The sequence below is a fragment of the Chionomys nivalis genome, chromosome 1 (assembly GCF_950005125.1).
Source record: "Chionomys nivalis chromosome 1, mChiNiv1.1, whole genome shotgun sequence".
NCBI classification, from domain to species: Eukaryota; Metazoa; Chordata; class Mammalia; order Rodentia; family Cricetidae; genus Chionomys; species Chionomys nivalis.
In genome coordinates, this window is record NC_080086.1 from 61,839,966 (window position 1) to 61,859,376 (window position 19,411).

Here is a 19,411-nt window from a genome sequence, read left to right on the forward strand (position 1 = left end):
AAATAAATTACACCTGGCACAAAGTTCAGCTCTGCTCTTGCCCAGGTTCCCCACCAAAGCCTGGTCCTCCCTGGCCTTCGGGACCTAAGACCACGTGCCCTAGAAGGCCTCTGCTGACCCTGACCTCTCTCCTTCGCTGCAGCTGGCTGGTCTGCTGCACAAAGGGTGCGGGACCCCCTTCCCGGGATGTCCCCCCGGGTGGTGAAAGGGGCAAGGCTGGAGGTGCAGGTGCGAAGCCAGACTCCGCAGCAGGACTCCGCCCCCGAGCCGTCCACTGCATCGATTGGGCGGCTGGGCGCGTGAGTGACGGGTGCGCGGGCCAACGGGGCGCGCGCGCGCCACCGCCTTCGCTTTGCGCGCCCCCGACGCCGGCCCGGGCGCCGCGGCGCTGCGGCTGCGGGCGGCGACGCTGCACCATGGCCCGGCCGCTGCGGGCCGCCCGACTGCCGCCGCCGCTGCTGTTGCTGCTGGCCGCGGGTGAGTGGGACCGGGCCGCGCCGCGAGGGCACAGGGCGCATAGGGCCCGTGCTGGCAGCGCCGCAGAACAAAGGCTGTGGGGCGCGCAGGGTCGGCCGCGCGCGGGGAAGAGGTGGCGGCGCGGGGCCTGGAGCGGGGACCCCCCCCTCCCAGGCGCTGTGTCCAGGGAGCTGGATGCTCCGTGCCACGCGCGCGCTCGGAGACGGTGGCGGTGGCGCCGCTGCACCAAGGTGCCCGCGCCCCACCCCTCGCCAGGTGACAGGTGACAGGTGATCATTTTGCGGCCACCAGGCAGAGGGGTGTGTGCGTGTGCGCGCGCGAAGGTTCAGGGAGGCGAATCAAGGGAGGAGAAAGCGCGCGGGTGACACCCTTAAGAGAAATCGCATCGTAAAGGTCTAGCGGGTCTCCACGGTGCGTGGGCCGGGGATGCCGGGGGCTGAAAGCGAGCTGCGTGGCCGAGGTGAATGTTTACATGTGCGTGGAGCTTGCCTGTGAAGGCGTGTGCGTGTCGTTGTGAACGCGTGTCCTCGACTGCGCGGGGCAACTTTATTAGGAACTGACAAAGGGGTAGGTCTGCGACAGCGACTGCCGCCACACGGAGCTGTGTGGGAGACTTGGTACGCGGTTTTCCATTCATCAGTCGCACTGGGTACCTCGTTAGTGTGGGTGTGTGACAGGTCGGGGCCTGAGGCAGGTAAGAAATGGATATGTCTGCGTGAGAGAGAAAGAGACAGCTTCCCAGGGTAGACATGCGATTTAGGGGTGTGTGCGTGTGTGTCGGGGGCGGGCACAAGGGCTTGACAGGCTCAGAGGCAAGCCACCACACAGAAGGGGAGGGAGGAAGGCTGACTGCAAAGGTGGGTCGGATCAGGACGTAGTAGAGCTCACAGAAAGGTGGAGCTGGGACCCTATCCTAACTAAGGTGGGCGTGGTGCGGGAGCAGGGTGCTGGACAGGGTGGGCTCCAAGACTCAGTGAATAGCTCTGTGCCACTTCCCCTCCAGTGGAGACAGGCATGGGACTGGCTTTCCGTACTTAGGTAGTTACCCCAGCAAGACTCACCTTGTGCAATATGCAATATATATATATATATAAATTCCAGGGGATCTATGTGAGGGGAGGAACCAACCCTGCTTGATATGGACATGTGGTAGGCCCTTACTTTGGGACTGGCAATGATAGAAGCCCAGGAAAACGTCTGGGGAGTTGGCGAGGGTGATCAAGGTTATGTGTACCTGTAAGTCCATCACTTAGGAACCCAATGAGGCAGGAGAACTGGGAGTTTGAGACCAGTTTGGGCTGCAGAATGAGACCCTGTCTCTAAATAAATGAATACGTATAAAATAAAATAAAACAAAAAGACTGAGAGGGGACTGGCCCCTCACAGTGCTGGGCCTGCTATGAGCAGGCCGAGTTAGCAAGAGCACATGTTTACCCCGGAGATGAAGAAAGGACCTAACAACACAGGGAGGGGGTGTCAGTTGGTGTTGGCATCACATCTACACAGACCACCTGCGTCTTTGCATATGCATCCAGTCCTCTATAGAAGGTCTGCTGTCTCTCCGGGTCGGAGCCACACCAACCCTGCCAGCAGTACAAGTCAGGACCCGGGCCTGGCTCTCAGGCCTTCATCCTAGTGCTAGCCAGGCCCCTCCCCCCCTCCTACCACACTCTCTCCATGAGCATGCCCCTGCCTCTGTGCAGGCACATGTGTGTCTGTCGGCGTGCCTCCTTTTTACACCTTTGTGTAGAAAAGGCTTTGCTTAAGCACTGTGCCTCCACGGCACACAGCGGTGGAGTGGCGGTGGGGGATGGGGGTGTAGGACCGTGGTCTGTTGTGGCTGCCACTCTGGGCTATGGGGGCAGAGTGGCAGATGCTGCCCAGCCACCTCCCAGGCTGGTGTCTGCTCAGGGCTTAGGGGGATCTGACTTGAAAGCCGCTGGCTAGGGGAGGGCCGTGTGCAGCTGGTGGCAGACAGACTAGATCGCCAGGACGAAGAGGGACCGGTGCAGGAGGGCACACTGGGTTCTGGGGCCTTGGCTAAGATGTCTGCCTGTTTCCTTAGCCCCCTTTTCTGGGCTTGTTTGGATCTGCTTTTCCTTGAGGCTGATTCCCCTCATCCCTTCCTGTATGCCTTTTCCTCTCTGCCTCCCTTTAGGGTGATGAAATAACAGAAAATGCAATGAGCTCGAGGAAGAGAATGAATCACACAGGGAGCATAATTCTGAGATTTTGAGTCAGATGGGATCTCCACCGAGGCAGACTAATTATTAGAGGGAAAAATAATTATCTGCAGAATGGACAGGGCTCCCCTTCTATTCTGGTGTCCTCTCATGGTAGGCAGGTCTGAAAAGCAGTTACCGCCCCCCTTTGCTGAAGTAATTGCCCACTACCAAAGCCTTTGAAACATTCAGGTCCCTATGTAGACAGAGGAGCAGTCACAAGGACTATGCCTTTCAGAGAATGAAAAGTGGTTGGAAGAGAGTGAAAACCAGGGAAAAATCAGATCCTCCCCCCTTAAAGTCTTTGTTAATGCCTGTAGACCACCAGGGAAAGTGGATGAGAAGAGGGGATGCTGGCGGGGTCGGGGAGGCACTGCTGACTGCTGGATTGCAGATGGAGTGGGAGAGTGGAGGCTCCCACCTGGGGCATGGAAGGGTCAAGGTGCAGACCCAGGGTTCACCCAACCACAGGGCTCTGTACACAGTCCTGGCTGACCAAGAAGCACCCACCCCATCCCCACCCCCGTGGGGCCTGCACAGTTCTACTCTACTGTCTTGGGGGCAGCTGGCCGAAGTGCTGAGCAGTTCCAGGTCCAGCTGATGGTGGCCACTTCTCTACCACACTTAAGTTAGTTTGGGTTTTGTTTGTTTCTGTGTTTGGTTTTGTTGTGGTTCTTTTGTTTTATTTTTCAACACAGGGTCTTACTCCGAAGCTCTAACTGTCCTGGAACTCATTCTGTAGGCCAGGCTAGCCTTGAACTCACAAAGATCCACCTGCCTCTGCCTCCCAATACTGGGATTAAAGGCGTGTGCCCCCACACCCAGTTTAGGTTCTGAGGAGGTAATGCAGAGGCTCAGAGGCAAGCAGGTCACACTTCTTCAGGAAGGATGAGTTCTAGATTCTTGAGGAAGACCAACTTTACTCTCTCCTACTGTCACTAAAGCCTTCCTGCCAAGACACAGTGTGTGGATAAAGCTTACTCCTCACGACCCCAAAACGTGGCTGCTCAGGCGCCCTGGGAACCTGTACAATATTCGGGGTTTAATTAGCACACACATCCCTCATCACCTGACGTTTTCTTCTTCCTGGGATGCATGAATGAGTTTTTCCAGATTGGTTTCTCTCATTTGGCGCCGTGCCATGCCTGCTCCCCAGCCCTGGGGAGGCTGCTTCTGCAAACGAGGGCTGCCGTAGCAGCTGGTATCTTGTATACAATTTAGATTTCATTTCTCCCCCAAACTGCTAATTTCCCAGCAGGCAGAGACCATCCAATGTCCATCTTTGTATCACCAGGGAAGGCCTGGCATGCCACTTGGCTCCGACAGAAGCCGAGGAGTGGCCGCATGACGATGTAGCTGGCCTTCCTGTATGGATTTTACCAACAATGAGATGGCACAGTCCTCGCAAGTGAGTCTCAGTTTTAATTGGCACTGGATTGACAGGATTCTGTGAATCTGTTTCACTTTTTTTTAAAATTAGAAAGTGAGTGTTAAATATATAGGACAGTTTGTAGAAGTGTTTCTAAATAGGGCCCCTGTGGCCTGTGAATGAGAGCTCCGGGAGGATAGCATTCCCGAGGGCACTTTGTGGGACAGCGGAACCTTCCCCATGGACTCAGCTTGGGTTTGCTGTGGGAACCCCAGGCAGAGTGTCTAAAGGAAAGGGGTGCCCTCCAGTCCTTAGCACTGGCTTCCCCCCTTGGCACTCACGTCCCTTGGGGTAGCTATGCTGTCTTGGATATTGTTTTAAGCAGTTCAGCCCAGCAAATAATTGCTTCCCAAACCTCCTTCACAGAACATCTGCAAGACCTTCCTGTGGGGAGAAGCAGCTAATTACAGCTCTTTCTATTAACTTAATCCCATGAGTCGTCAGGGATCTCATCTGTAAAACGGGAAGGTCTGACCTATTCTTGTCTATTCCCTCAAGGGCTTGCTGAGCCCTGGTGTGTGTCAGAAACTAGACACTACAGTGTCAAGGGACACACGGTGTGTTTACCATCTGATGGGAGTTATATGATTGTCTGTTGCCAATGGGTGAGCAAACGGTAGGGCCAAGACTATGATAACAAAGAATGGCACCCTGCCCAGGCACGTGACCAGGGAAGGCTGCTCAGAAAATATCTGGGGTTGGGAAGTTGGCTCCGTGGATAAGAGGGATTGCTGAACAAGCATGAAGACCTGAGTTAGAATCCCAGCATCCCCAGAGAAAACTGGGCATGGCTGCACATGCCTGCAACCTTATCTTTGGGGGCAGAGACTGGTGGATCTTGGAGTTCGCTGGCCAGTGAGAGACCCTAGCTCACAGGAATAAAGCAGAGAATGAGAAAGTTCACCTGACATTCTTCTCACATGCATGAAACACACATATGCACACACACATGTGTGTGTGCGCGCGCGCGTGTGTGCGTGTGTGTGCGTGTGTGTGTGTGTGAGAGAGAGCGAGAGCGCTGTGTCCAGAAGTAAGAATCCGAATTAGGCAGGTGAGGAAGCTGCTGGGAGAACTTGCTGCTCTTGCGGAGGACCTGGATTCAGTTCCCAGCATCCTCATAGGCCCACAGTTCCAGCTCCAGGGGATCCAGTGCCCTTCAGCAAGACTCCATGGGCACTACATGCAGGTGGTACATACAGGGACATATTCCAGAAAAATAAAGATAAATCTTTAAGAGTTGGGTAGGGGAAAGATGAGAATAAATGGATACTATTTCAGAAGGCATAGCATGTATGAAGAAAGCAAAGGAGATTGCCATGTTCTGGAAATCTCTAGAAACTTGGTTTAGGGCATAGGGCACGAATGGGGTATGATTGTGACCGTGGAGAGGAGGTACTAGGGTGTGTCCATTGGTGGAGAGCCCCTCTGCCACTTTAAAGGATCTGGCTGGGTCATCTTTGTGATGGGGCAGTAGATACAGATTTGGCCGTCAGAAGGCTGTGCTGAGTTTTGCTATTCAAAATGTGGTCTGTGGACCAACAGCATTACTCATCCATACAGAGCCAGGAATACGGGGTGAGTCATAAGTCCATTTAGGCCCTGGTGGCTCTCTGCTCAGAGGGTAGTGTGGAGGAGAGATGTACGCAGTGAGCATTGCTAGGGAATCCTGAAGTACCTAAAAGATCTGCAGGGGATTGTCTCTGGAGAGACTTGGCAGGAACGAATCAAGGATATTCATGGGCCAGCATATTGGGAAGGTGGAGCTTGGAGAAGCGTCCCTCCCCCCTTCTCAAGATGTAGGCCTTTGAGTAGACCCAAGTCCTTCCTACCAAAACTGACGCTTTGAGCTGTGAGCACTGTGGACCTCATTCTAGTAATGTGGCCTTGGCTGCTTTGTTGCAGTGTAACGTGTGGAGTATAGGCTGTGTGTGCTCCCTTGGGGGGCACCTTTGTCCACCCCGCAGAATGAGATGAGGAATGAGCGTTCCCAGGTGCTGTCCCAGCTTCGCTCCCCTCCCAGCAGCGCTTCTTGCTCCTCCTCCTTCCTTCCCTTGAGTCTGCTAGCACAGACACCACGCTGTCATTCTGCGGTTGTGCCTTTCGGCCCCTCACACACCTGTTACACTGTGCTGTGATGATCTGACTTCCTCCTGGGCTCCACTAGAAACTGGCACTTTGAAGGTCGGGGACTATATCTTCCCCATATCCCGTATTACTTGACTTTTGTATAATAACTGGCGCAAAGCCAGAATTTATAAAAAGGCTTTTGGGGTGAGTGAATGAGAGAATGGATGGCGTTCAGTTGCTCAGCTCCTATTCTGCATGAAAGAGCCCCCTCTATAACCTTTCTCAGTGTGCCAGTGGGCTATGTCAAATTTGGGGCTGTGCAACAAATCACCCCCAAATTTTTGACTTAAAACAGAACTTGTGGGGATGGCAAGGTGGCTCAGTAGGTGAGGGCATTTGTCACAAAACCTGATGACCTGAATTTGGTGTTTCCAGCCCATGTGGTAGAAGAAGAGAGCTGACTCCCTAAAGTTGTCCTTTGACATCCATGCACGTGTGTACTCACACACGCCACACATATGCACACACATGCACACACAGAGAATGAATAAATGTAAATTTTAAAACAATAACAAAAATCTCCAGAAACTCTTTTTGCTATTCTTTTATTTTATGTTTATGGGTGTTTTGCCTGCATATATATCTGTGCACCATGTGCCACCTGGTGCTAGGAAAGACCAGAAGAGGACATTAGACCTCCCAGAACTGGAGTTATAGATGGTTGTGAGCTACCATGTGGGTACTGGGAAATGAACCCATGTTCTTGGCGAGAACAGCCAGGATCCTTAACCGCTGAGCCATCTCTCTAGCCATAAACCCCAGAAATTCTTTATGTGATCCCCAAACTAAAAGCATCAACCTGGGAACGTTCTAGAAGTTGCAGAACAACGGGGCTTAAAGCTTATCTGTGGCTTAGCTCTCTGTTTAACTCATACACACCGCCAGCCTGTGCGTCTGCGCTGACTCAGGTTTGAATGGGACTGGTTTTGAACAGACTCTGTGTATTTAGCTCATGACTCTGGACTGGCAGTACAGCTGGAATCCGCTGGCACTTCTGATCTCAGCCAGGCTCCTTCGAGTTCCACATCAGCTTGTCTTGGCTGGCTTTGTCACATGGGGCTTCAACTGGGACACTGCTAACCTGGCTGTTTTCTACATGGACTCTTGTTCTAGCCTGGGCAGGTTAACAAGATGTCCTAAGAGAATAACCCTTGAGACTAAAGCAAAGCCCTTGAGGCCTGTTGTGAAGGTGATGCTCAAGTCTGAGGAGTGGGAACTTAGCCTCAAGGGAAAAACTACACAGTTGCATTTCAGAGGGGTGTCCTCCTGGAGGACACACTTGTACCCCCAGAGCCTCAGAGAAGAGCCCTAGGGTGGTTTCTCTGTTAGACCCAGCCACCTGACTCACTACCATCTACCTGTCACGGGGTGGACCCTGCTCTTCCCATAGAATCAGGACTAGAACAACAACAACCAGAGTTGTTTTAGGGTCTGGGGTGAGAGTTGGAGTGGAAAGACTCATTGGCATCCTCTTGTGGAAACCACAGGGAACCCGAGGGGAGGAGGACACCGAGAAGGTTGCTGTGGCTCCCTCTGGCCTCTAGGTGTCTTGAAGCCATGAGTATGCCCTGCCCTTTCCCACATATGAGTTGGTAATATGGACACAAGACTTTGGACCTGGTGTCTGGGACAGCTAGAGATGCTCTGGAAGGGGTCTGATGATTCTCAGCTTCCAGGCCAGAATCTCCCCAGTCGCCGGATCTGCCGCAGGGAGAGCATAGCAGTGTCTGCAGTCCTGCCTTCCAAAGAGCCCCCTGCCCCAGGTAGAACTTGGCCTCCTGCAGCTCAGAGGGAGGCCTGTGGATCAGCTTGTTGAGAGTGGAACATCTCTGAGCCAGAGTGGAAGGGACCAGCGTGCCAGCTCTTGCCCTGTGGATCTGCCTTGGTCTCCTAGGCCTCCACAGTCAGCCCCATGTGGCTCTGAGGCCACATGGGACATTGATGAGCCCCGCTACTCACATCAGTCTCGTCTTTCTTCCCTCCCTTCGTTCCTCTCTCCCTTCCTCCCTTCCCATTTGAGGGTTTTTGAGACAAGATTTCACCATGTAGCCCAAATTAACCTCACACTTGTAATCCTCCTGCCGCAGCCTCCAGAGTGCTGGGGTTGCAGGTGTGAGCGCAGCCTTTGTGTAAACACAGGTGAAGATGCGGCTCATCGTCTGCTCTTAGGGCTCTCTAGGTGGAGGACGTCCCAGGCCTCTGTGCTTTCTTCAGGTCCCTGTACAGCAGTGCACACAGTCCCCAGGGTGTGGGTGGGGGTCCTCACTGGGATAGACAGCTCCGCCCACCTGCAATGAGTGCTCTACCCTCTGGGACTGAGGGCTCGGAGTGCCCGCCCATGCTTTACAATGGACTCTAAGGATGGACTGATGAATGAGCTTGGAGACCCTCACCCAGGCAGGGAAGACAAGTGTAAACTCGTCTTCTTGGTACCCTGCCTGCCTCCCCTTCCAGCCCTCTTGTTCCGCACTGACCCCACCCAGATGCTCTCCTATAGTTCAGTGTGCTAGTCTTGGTCCTGGACTGACTGACAGGTGCACAATGTACCTGACATTCTCCCAGTTTCTGCTGGAACTCTGTGGTCTTTTCCCTTCCTTCAGCAGCCAAGCGCTGCCCTCCTCATCAGGGGGTGAAGCGATTAAAATTCAGATGCTGTTTGTAAAGCACTTTGCACATGGCCCTGAAAATATGAGGTCTTGTTTTTATTATAAACACACTGAAATTTTCCTTCATTATGATCACAGCAGGTCACACTTCACATCCAGTGCAGGGGCCGGGCGCGAGGGTCTTGGACCTGCCCTCCCCACACCACTGATGTCGTTAGTCTTAGGAAGGATGCAGAGGGCATTTCCATCAACCTCCTGGTCTTCTAGGTGAGGAGGTGAGACCCGGGGGACTTGAGCAACTTCCCAAAGCATGCAGTGAGGTGCCTAAGCGAGCTGTGAAACTGGTCAGTGGTACAGTTCTGCTGTTCTCAGAGGCAGAGCGAAAGAGACGGAAGATGATCCTTTTCATTTGTAGTCTGGTCTTTGTTTCTTTTGTCTTGATAAGTCGGGAGGGCCCATGAGTCTAAATAAACTTATAGGATTGCCAGCACTGGTGAGTTTGCCCTGCAACCTTGCGTGGGTTTTTAAACTGCACCCAGGAGACCTGCATGGTGCAAATCACAGCACGTGCTGGAAGAGTTTCAGGCTGGGATGCAAACTTAGAGAACAGTGTCACATGCGGAGCAAAGTCCTTGGCTTGAATTTGTCCCTGCAGTGTCTGGCAGAGCTACCAGACTGGGACAGAGGAACTTTCTGAGCACCCTGGGGATGAGGGGAGCAGGGTCATCAAGTCCTCACTCGCTGCTGGCTCTTTTGCCACTGTCACAGGGGAGGCTGAACACTCTGAAAGGGTAGCTCAGGTCCCTTGAAGCCCCAGTGCCGAGGAGTGTCCATCTTTGTGATGTGTCTTGCCAGTCCTTGTCCTGACCATCCTTCCTGATGTCTGGTTTTGTCTTTACAGTAGCTTCCCTGGGTGCCTGTGCAGCTGGCGTGGATGAGCCTGGCCCTGAAGGCCTCACTTCCACCTCCCTGCTCGACCTTCTGTTGCCCACTGACTTTGAGGCCCTGGACTCGGAGGAGCCCAGTGAGGCCATGGGCCTGGGTGCCGACCTAGCTCCGGGCTCGGGCTTTCCCAGTGAGGACAGCGAGGAGTCCCGGCTCCTGCAGCCACCACAGTACTTCTGGGAAGAGGAGGAACTGAATGGCACCAGCCTGGACCTGGGTCCCACTGCAGGTAGCTCTGCTCACTTATCTCTACGCAAGATACCAGGGCGATCCATGTTGGTAGGGACCATGGAGCGGTTTCCACCCCAGTCTTCTCCCCTCTGGTGTCTTCCAGGCTGTCGGCCATCTGCCATCATGGCTGCACCCTGAGACTAAGTTTCTCCTTAAAAGAAGCTACTGTTTACTAAGGTCCAGGCACCAAGCTGGCTACACACAGCCTGGGGACTGGTAACCAGTGCATGGAGCAGGCTGCAGTGCTTCCGGCCCTGGCCTCTGCAGTGGCGGCTTTGGCTTGTGGGGTGCCCCTCTTAAGATTAGGAAAAGAGAGCCCCAAATATTCTCCCTAAACTATGACACACTCAGTGGATTTATTTATTTATTTATTTATTTTTTTGGTTTTTCGAGACAGGGTTTCTCTGTGGCTTTGGAGCCTGTCCTGGAACTAGCTCTGTAGACCAGGCTGGTCTCGAACTCACAGAGATCCGCCTGCCTCTGCCTCCCGAGTGCTGGGATTAAAGGCGTGCGCCACCACCGCCCGGCCCACTCAGTGGATTTAAACAAGACTTGGGTGAGAGCACTGGTTGCTCAAGGACCTGGGTTTGATTCCCAGCACCTACATGGTTGCTCATAGCTGTCTATAATTCCAGTTCAGGGAATCTGATGCTTTCTGAACTCTCAGGGCACCAGGCACACACATGGTACACAGACAGTCATACATGCAGGTAAAACTCTCATGCACATTAAAATAAAATGTAGAAATCTAAATAATAATTACATAAATTGTGGTGGCCATGTCTTCAATCCTGGCCCTCAGGAGGCAGAGGCAGGCAGATCTCTGTGAGTTCCAGGTTAGCCTATGAGTGAACACTGTAGAAAATTAAAAGATAAAATAAAGTTAATTCAAAGAAAATGAAGCAACTCACAATTTGACAACAGAAATATGAAAAACTAGAACCATTAGGATCTTTCTTTCCTTTCTTTCTTTCTTTCTTTCTTTCTTTCTTTCTTTCTTTCTTTCTTTCGTTTTTCAAGACAGGGTTTCTCTTTCTCCATGTAACAGTCCTAGCTATCCTGGAACTAGCTCTTGTAGGCCAGGCTGCCCTTGAACTCACAGAGATCCGCCTGCCTCTGCCTCCTGAGTGCTGGGATTAAAGCCACGCGCCACCACCGCCCGGCAGGAACATTCTGTTTTCTATTTTCACCTGAAATATTTTTAAATGTATTTCCCACATTATTAATTATCCTTTTATAACTTTTTTTTTTTTTTACAAATTTCCTTTCTTTTCATTTTATGCATATGGGCATTTTGTCGGCATGCGTTTCTGTGCACCGTGTAGGTGCCTGTTGCCCAAGGAGACCAGAAGGTATGGATGGATAGATTTCCCCCGAGACTGGACTATAGATAGTTGAAAGTCATCATGTAAGTGCTGGGAATCAAACCAGGTCCTCTGAAAGAGCGGCCAGTGCTCATGACCTCTGAGCCACCTCTCTGGCCCCTACTACCTGATTTTTAGCAGTTGTGTATTAGCACACACATGGTTGTCAGATGGCCCGAGGTCCTCCCCTCTTGTGTCCAGGTTTAGCTGCAGCAGCAAATGTTCTCATACTTTTTCCACTTTCCTGATTATTTCCCCAGAATAAAGTCTAGAATGAGATCAGTAGGTCAAGACATGTCTCTATCAGCATCCCACCCAGGAACAGAAGACAGGGAGCCCAGACATCCCCAAGAGACAAAGGAATGGATTTGTAAGACTGGTAGGATATGGGAGAATCACTAGGCATCCAGGGCAGACCACAGAGACATACCTCAGGTACAAAGGAACTGAAAGGCGACCATCTCTGGCCTTCTTCCCAGTCCACATCCAGGATCCCGTCTTCAGGTGCTTCATTGTCCTTGCTCCCTGCTGCACTGAGGAGCCTGTGAGACAGGGCGTGCGAGCCCAGCGCTGTGACTGATCAAGTCAGCCTGGGGCAGTGGCAGAGGAGAGTTTTAGAGCGTGGAAGGCAAATGGAGCAGCTCTGCTGTCAAGTATGCGGGTCTTTACAGGGGCTCTGAAAACCTCCGCAAAGAGACTCCCAGAAAGACCACTTTTGCTCCAGCATGCACTCACCAGAGGAACTGAACTCTAGGGCTTGAGATGCTTCCCACCCTGGTGTGATGGCCCAGGCAGTTCCTGCACTCAGGAACTGATGCAGGAGGATTATGAGGTGGAGGCCAGCCTAGACTATATAGCAAAACTTAGTCTCAAAAAAGCCAAGGTCTGGAGATGAGACTCCAAGGTAGAGTTGCCTCTATGATCATGCACAAGGGCCTGTCTTCCATCTCTAGAACCCCAGGAGGGGAGGATTTTGATCAATTTGATAGGAAAAATTATAATGGTCTTTGTAAATAGCCTGACAATATAAATAGAATATATTAATTAGTAATATATATATATATATATATATACCATTAACACACCATGCATAAATTCTGAACATAGATTATATAATATATTCTATACAATATATTTTACATATAGAAATATCAAATATAGTTTTCAGGGCTGGAGAGATGGATCAGTGGTTTAGAGCACTGACTGCTCTTCCAGAGGACCCAGGTGTGATTGCCAGCAGCCACACAGTGACTCACAACAAATCAACTGTAATCCTAGTTCCAGGGAACCCAACAGATATGAAAATGATGCATACACATGCATGTATGCAAAACATTCATACACATAAAAAATAAATAAAATACACTCTTCATTTTGGACCTGAAGCCTGGGGGAGTGGAGAGAAGGCAGGCTCTGCCATTCCAACCCTACTAACAGCACCCTGACATCTGTGGAGAAAGCAAGGGCAAAGCTTCATTTTCTCATCTAGGACATGGGGTCCTCACCTTGTGGGGAGGTGCAGCTTACATGAAGGGCTGCATTCCCAGCACTCAGGACAGCGTTTGACATTGGGAAGTGTTCTGCAAGTGGTTGCTGCTGTTATCCCTACCAAGGTGCTCATTTTTTTGGTCACTGTGTAGTCTTCATGTAGAAGAAAGAAAATATGTCTCTCATTTACAAACAGAAACATTTTTACAGTTTGTCAGTTGCTTTTTTTTAAGTCTTAATGAGTTCGTCTATTTACATTCTATGTATACACTGCTTTTCTGTGTATCCCATGTGTGTGCAGTATCCAAAGAATACAGAAGAGGGCATCATATCCCGTGGAACTAGAGTTACCAGGGGTTGTGATCTGTCAGTGTGAATGCTGGGGATCTAAACCAAATCCCCTGAAAGAGCAGCCAGTGCTTTTGACTGCCGAGCCTGTGCTCTAGCCCCTTGAAAATGGTTTTAAATGTTTTTGTTGCTTTTTGCTGCTTTGTGTTTAAAGAAGCTTTTCCCTCCCTGAGATATCTGCTGCTCTCCTATGGCTTTATACTTTTATATTTAACTATTTTAGTATATGACGAGAGGTAGAGACCCATATTAGTTACTTTTCTTGTTATTGTGACCGAATACTAGCCGAGAAGCAACTTACAGGGGGAAGGGTTTGTGTGGGCTCAGAGTTAAAAGGGATACAGCCCACCAATGGGGCGGGGTCGATGTGGCAGGTGGCTTCATGGTGGCAGGAGTATGCATCTGGGACGCCTTGCCTGCTTAGAAGAACAGGAGAGTGGAAGGGAAGTGTCCAAACACAACTCTAACGACCCTCTTCCTCCAGCTAGATTCCACCTCCTAAAGGTTTCATAACCTCCCAAAACAGTGCCATCAGCCAGGGACCAAGTGTTCAAATGGGAGGCTGTGGGGATATTCTCATCCAAGCCGCCAGAGGGCCCCATCTCCTCTTTCTGGGTATGTGGATCATCATTTTAGCAGTCCTGCCCTTGTTCTGTACTGGGCAGTCTGATGCCCTGGGCCTCTAAGGCTATTTCTGCTGGAGAGAGGCAGGTAGGCTGTGGGTAGGAGAGGAGCAGGCCTGCTTGGGACTGACTCTGGGGTCCAGGAAGGTTTGTGTCTCCTCCCTGCGCTTCTCCAGTTCTTTTGACAAGAAGTTTCACCATCATCCACTGAATTCTAGCCATGTCATGGTTTCTAAGCTGCAATATGGCTCACTTGGTGTTCCTGTCCTCTCGTCTTTGTCACACCGAGTGATTGTCACGCAGTCCTTGTATGGCAGGAAGGGAAAACAGAGGCAGGCAACCGCGCGGCTGGCCTCTTGACTATGTCCTTGCTGGTGGCCTTCTCTTTCTCCCCTGGTGTCTTGCCTTTCTACACCACATGGTCCCAAGGAGCAGCTGTCTTCCTGTGCAAACACTCCTGCATGGACCCTAGTAACATACAATGCAGCTTGTATGTCCAGCCCGCCAGAAACTGCTCTCCACAATGCAGCCCTCTCCTGCCTGGCAGAACTGAGCTGATGGGCTATGCAGAGGACTCTCCGGTGACTAGCATCAACCCTAGCGTCCTGTTCTATCTGGCAGTGGCTCAAGCCTGCTCCTTATGCCTCTAGTTCTGATTCTTCCCATTCCATTGGCCCCAGAAGCTCTTTTGCACCCTGCTTTCCTAGTTGCTAGGTAACCATCCTTCACTACCCAGCTCAATAGGGGACAGTCACTCTGCCCATGAACAGATGCTGGGGGCTGTGATGCTGATAGTGCCCTGTCCATGGTGTGTAGCCTGGCAGGAACATGGAGCTAGCGTCCCATGCCACCCACTCTCCACTGCTGGGTGAAGGCACCCACTTTTCAATCCACCTGCTGGAAAGGTATCTCTCCATGCCATTAGCAGCCCCTAAACACAGTTTCCTTACACTGCCTGGCAGACATTACTGCAAGAGGGTTGAGATGGAAACTGAGTTAGGGTCTTTGCTGGCAGTGGGTGGAGAGGCTGAGATTCAGGAGGACCCAAAGGCCAGTGTATCACTCACCACCATTGCCCTGTTCCGTCCTTGAACCTGAGGACTCAGAGTCCTACACCCCAGACTTGAGGAGGGAAGCTGTCTCAGAGCTGCTCTTCCAGTCAGTGTCCTTCCAGAAGAACAGACAACCAAGTGGGGTGGGATGGGGGTGTGGGTGGAGTTAAAGCAAGGTCAGTTCATTCCTAACTGCTAGTGGTAAACAGTAGTGCTGTTTTGTCCAGTCATAGCTGCTTTCTGTTGTGGGATTAGAAGGTTCTGGAAGCCAGACCTCCATGGTGGGAAGGCTGCACCTGGGAGGGTTTTGGGTCTCATGGGCCTGTGGAAGAACAAAGCTGGAGGGGCAGGCCTGAGCTGTGTGACAGTAATGTGTGATGGTGACATTAAGCCATCCAGAAGGGGGAGCTCCAGACCTAGTCATTTATTAAAGGCTCACTCAGTCCTGTCATAACCGCAATTAAACCCTCTCCCTCCACGTAGGTAGCCCACACTGCCCGAACTCACAATCCTCCTGCCTCAGCCTCCTAAATGCTTCTGGACAATACATTTCAATGTTGAGTTTCAGAGGGGGTAGCCCCCCCCCCCACACACACACACTTCCTTTTCTGTTAAGACAGGGCCTGCGTTAGGTAGTGAGGTCCTGCCAGAGAGGAGCTAGACAACCCCTGGAGGCCAGCCGGTCGGGGAAATCCCATGCACAAGACTCACAGGCTTCTTTTTTTTTTTTTTTAAAGATTTATTTATTTATTATGTGTACAGCATTCTTTCCATGTATGCCTGCAGGCCAGAAAGGGGCACCGGGTCTCATTATCATGTGAGCCACCATGTGGTTGCTGGGAATTGAACTCAGGACCTCTGGAAGAGCAGTTAGTGCTCTTAACCACTGAGCCATTTTTCCAGCCCCGACTCACAGGCTTCTGTGGAAAGGGGACTCTACGGGCTTATGGGACAAGGAACAGGATTGCAGTACCAGCAGGAGACTCAACGTGCCAGCCTGGCTCTCTGGGCCATCCTGCTCCGTCCTGTTCTGTTGGCTTCAATCCAGGTAGACTGCCTAGGAAAATCACTGTCCTTTCCCTTAGTGACCACCATAGAAAGTGAGCTCTGTATTCCCAGGACCAGGAGCGGGTCCGGTTGGTTCAGATTGGGTCCTGAACCCTGACTGTCCTGCCCCAAGGCCAGAATTCCCTGATTGGCAAGGGCTGGGGTAGGCTACCCCTAAAGCCAGTGTGTGGGGTCCCTTAACTCCAAGAAGAGAGGAGGTATGTCCCCAAAGGTGAAGTGTGATCACACTCACGGGAAGAGGGGTAGTGGAGGGGGCACACACAGCAGTGCCTTGGATAGAAAGATTCATAAGGGCTCCACTCCGAGCACCTCATGAATTGCAGAAGCAGGGCAGCCACTATCACTGTTTCATAGCTCAGGAAATTGGGTCAGAGATTTAAAAGTGGCTCTGTATTACCCCGGGAATAAGTGGCAGAGCTAAATCTCAAATCAGCCACCCTTCCCTAGATGGAATCTTTCTTACTAGACTTCCTTAATTACGCCTGCCTGGAATGGAGCCTGTAGGAAGCAGACGCCAAGGCAGCTGTCTGCTGGGACCTGGAGGTGGTTTTCTCCCACAGATGCTTGCTGAGCCCTAGCTGCTGCGTGGCCTGACCCCGCAGTTACTGTGCCCTCATAGTCTGTTCACTGGGACGGACAGGCCCATAAGGCAGAGCCAGCTGTCGAGCGCTGGAGGGACACTTGCACCCCGACTGCTGGAATAAAACTCTTCATTTTTATGCTTGTAATAAATACTAGCATATCAGTCTTTTAAAATGCAAACAAAAGAAGAAAATAGAATTGGGCCATAGTCTCGTCGCCTAAAGTTACCAAACAATATTTCCCTTATAGGAAATAGACTTTAAAAAGGATTTGGCATTAAACAGAGCTGCGGTACACACACCTCTGGGGTCTAATCATTAGCATCAGTGTCCTGTGCCAGCAAGCACTCCTGCAGCTTCGCAGTGAGGGCTTACGGTGTCATGGGATCCAGTGAGGGCTGATGGTGTCCTGGGGTCCAGTGAGGGCTGATGATGGTGTCCCAGGGTCCAGCGAGGGCTGACGGTATCCCGGGGTCCAGTGAGGGCTGACGAATGTCCCGGGGTCCAGAGAGGGCTGATGATGGTGTCTCAGGGTCCAGTGAGGCACTGTCAGTCTTCACCCTCCCCCTGCAGGGAGCTGGAGGGGGTGAGGTTTTGTTTTGGATCAGGGTCTCATTCATTATCCCAGGCTGGCCTTGAACTCCAGCAATTCTCCTGCCTCAGCTGCCCAAGTGCTCGGTGGAGGTGAGTCACCATATCTGTGGGCTCTATGCTTTCACTGTGTGAACTGAGCTTTAGTAGATCCTGAAAACATAGGTGTGAGCCCCTTGATTAATTTTAGGGGGCTAGAGTTCTAGGTTTAGATTTTTAATTGTATATTTTTACATATTTATTTTGTGTACATGTATGTATTTTTGCATGTTCACATGGATATGAGCCTGTTTGTGTGCATGTGGAGGTCAGAAGATAGCTTTCCAGAGCCAGTTCTCTTCCTTCACCTGGTGGTCCTGGGGATAAAACTCAGGCTTAGTGGCAAGTGCCTTTACCCACTGAACCATCTAGACGCTATAAGCTATTTTCTTTTCTGTGCTGGGCATGGAGCCCAGGACCTCCTGCATGTGAGGCCAGTGCACCACCAAGTGAAACCCCAGCCTTGGCTTCTGTTTCTTTTAATACTGTTGAGCCGAAAGTCGGTTTAGTTATACTGTCGGCCTCTCTCCTTTGCCCCTATGTTCTATACAAATCTCTTTTGGCTTTTGGGTGTTTCCATGTTAACTCTTGCTGACTCGCAGGTGCACTAAAGGGACAATTTTCAGAAATTTGACATTAACCAGAAGGGACATTTAAAGTGAACTTTCAAGGTCTCTGTCCCTCTTGTTCTAATTCCAGGCCTTGAATAGGAAAGCCAGTCCATTAATATTTCAGCTAATGTCAAATGTCTTTAGTGCAAACACTGCTCTGGGGAGAGGGAGATAGTACCCGGAGGGGGAGACTTGTGCAAAGCTCAGATGCAGCAGAGGAAAGACGTACAGCATGATATATTTAGAAAGCAAACATCAGCACAGTGGTGAGGTTAAAAGACAGAAATAGAAGGGAGCAGAGCAGCAAGCATTTGAGGAGAGCAGAGTTCACAGAGCATGTTCCGGCCGCCTGTGAGGCCGCAGGATCTCCCAGGAGCTGCCATGTGGTGCCTGTCCTGCCCTTCTGCTCCAGGGAGCCCCCAGCTGGTGCATCACACAGCAAGGTCAGAACTCATTTGGCAGGCACTGTTGGGTCTCTGCTCTTACATAGCTCTTAGATTCAACTGTGTTGAATCCCAGTGGTGGTGGTGCACACCTTTAACCCCAGCACTCAGGAGGCAGAAGCAGGCGTATCTCTGAGTTCAAGGCCAGCCTGGTTTACAGAGTGAGTTCTAGGACAGTCAGGGCTACACAGAGAAACCCTGTCTTGAAGAAAAAAAAAAAAAACCATAAAACAAAACAGTTGTAAGCGCCACATTGGACTGCCATCTGTTGTAAGCCACCTTTTTGGGGTGACTTCTATCACAGTCCAACCCAGGTTCGTACGTTCAAGGGTAGGGGCACGAGGATTAGAAATGTTAGGTAGGAGGGAACAGAGATAAGAAAGAAACACAGAGACATGGGATAGTACCAGGAGGGCAACTCAGCGAATACTGCATGCTGAATTCTGTCTTCTCCCGTGTTTGATTTTCATGTGCTTTTATACCCCAATACAAAAGAGGAGGAAGAAAGTAAAAGACTGCTTTAATACTACACAAAGGATATTCAGAACAGTTACTTGCTTCAGTACTTGAGACATCAAGCCGCTATTTCCCGAGTAAAGTATTTTATGCCACAGGCAGAAATAGGCAGTGACCACACCCTAGACCAAGTATCCTGTCGGCAGCCACTCCCTATGTCAAACCTCCTATTTTAAATGAAGGAGCATAGGAATGTGCTGGAATTCTCTGACCTTTGGTCAGGGTGGAGTGGATGAGCCCTCTTAATGTCCAAAACACCAAGTAACCACACCCTAGGCCAGGTGTATGGCCACACTTGTTGTCAACATCTTTGAAAGAGCAAAAATAAACTCAAATTCTCTGAACTTCAGACAAGGTGAAAGAGGTTCACATCTGTATGTACCCCAACACGGAAACAAAAAAAACTCACTGGGTTTCCAAGGACAGGAATGTCAACAGAGAAGCTTTACGGGAAAGAATAAGTCTAGTAGTTTGGCCTCAGGATGAGATTGGTAAGATTGGAGCAATTCAGAGAATATGTACCCCCACCCAGGACACTTAACAGGTGGTTCTCACTGAATAAAGAAGAAATTGGCCTAAGGGAAAAAGCATCCCAGTTGGGATAAAGAAGATAGGAAGAAAGAGGCAGCAAGGACAGAAAGGCTTTTTAA

At 51.0% G+C, this 19,411-nt stretch overlaps 1 protein-coding gene across 1 annotated transcript in view; it reads left to right on the forward strand.

Moving 5' to 3' along the window:
- Nucleotides 1-367: 367 nt before the first annotated feature.
- The window catches only part of Podxl2 (podocalyxin like 2), a 35,161-nt gene continuing 16,117 nt past the window's right edge, over nucleotides 368-19,411 (forward strand). Inside the window, exons 1-2 of the mRNA XM_057771676.1 lie at nucleotides 368-477; nucleotides 9,763-10,035. Of these exons, the coding sequence (XP_057627659.1) occupies nucleotides 417-477; nucleotides 9,763-10,035 (334 nt within the window). The 5' untranslated portion in view covers nucleotides 368-416. The remainder of the gene's footprint in view (nucleotides 478-9,762; nucleotides 10,036-19,411) is intronic.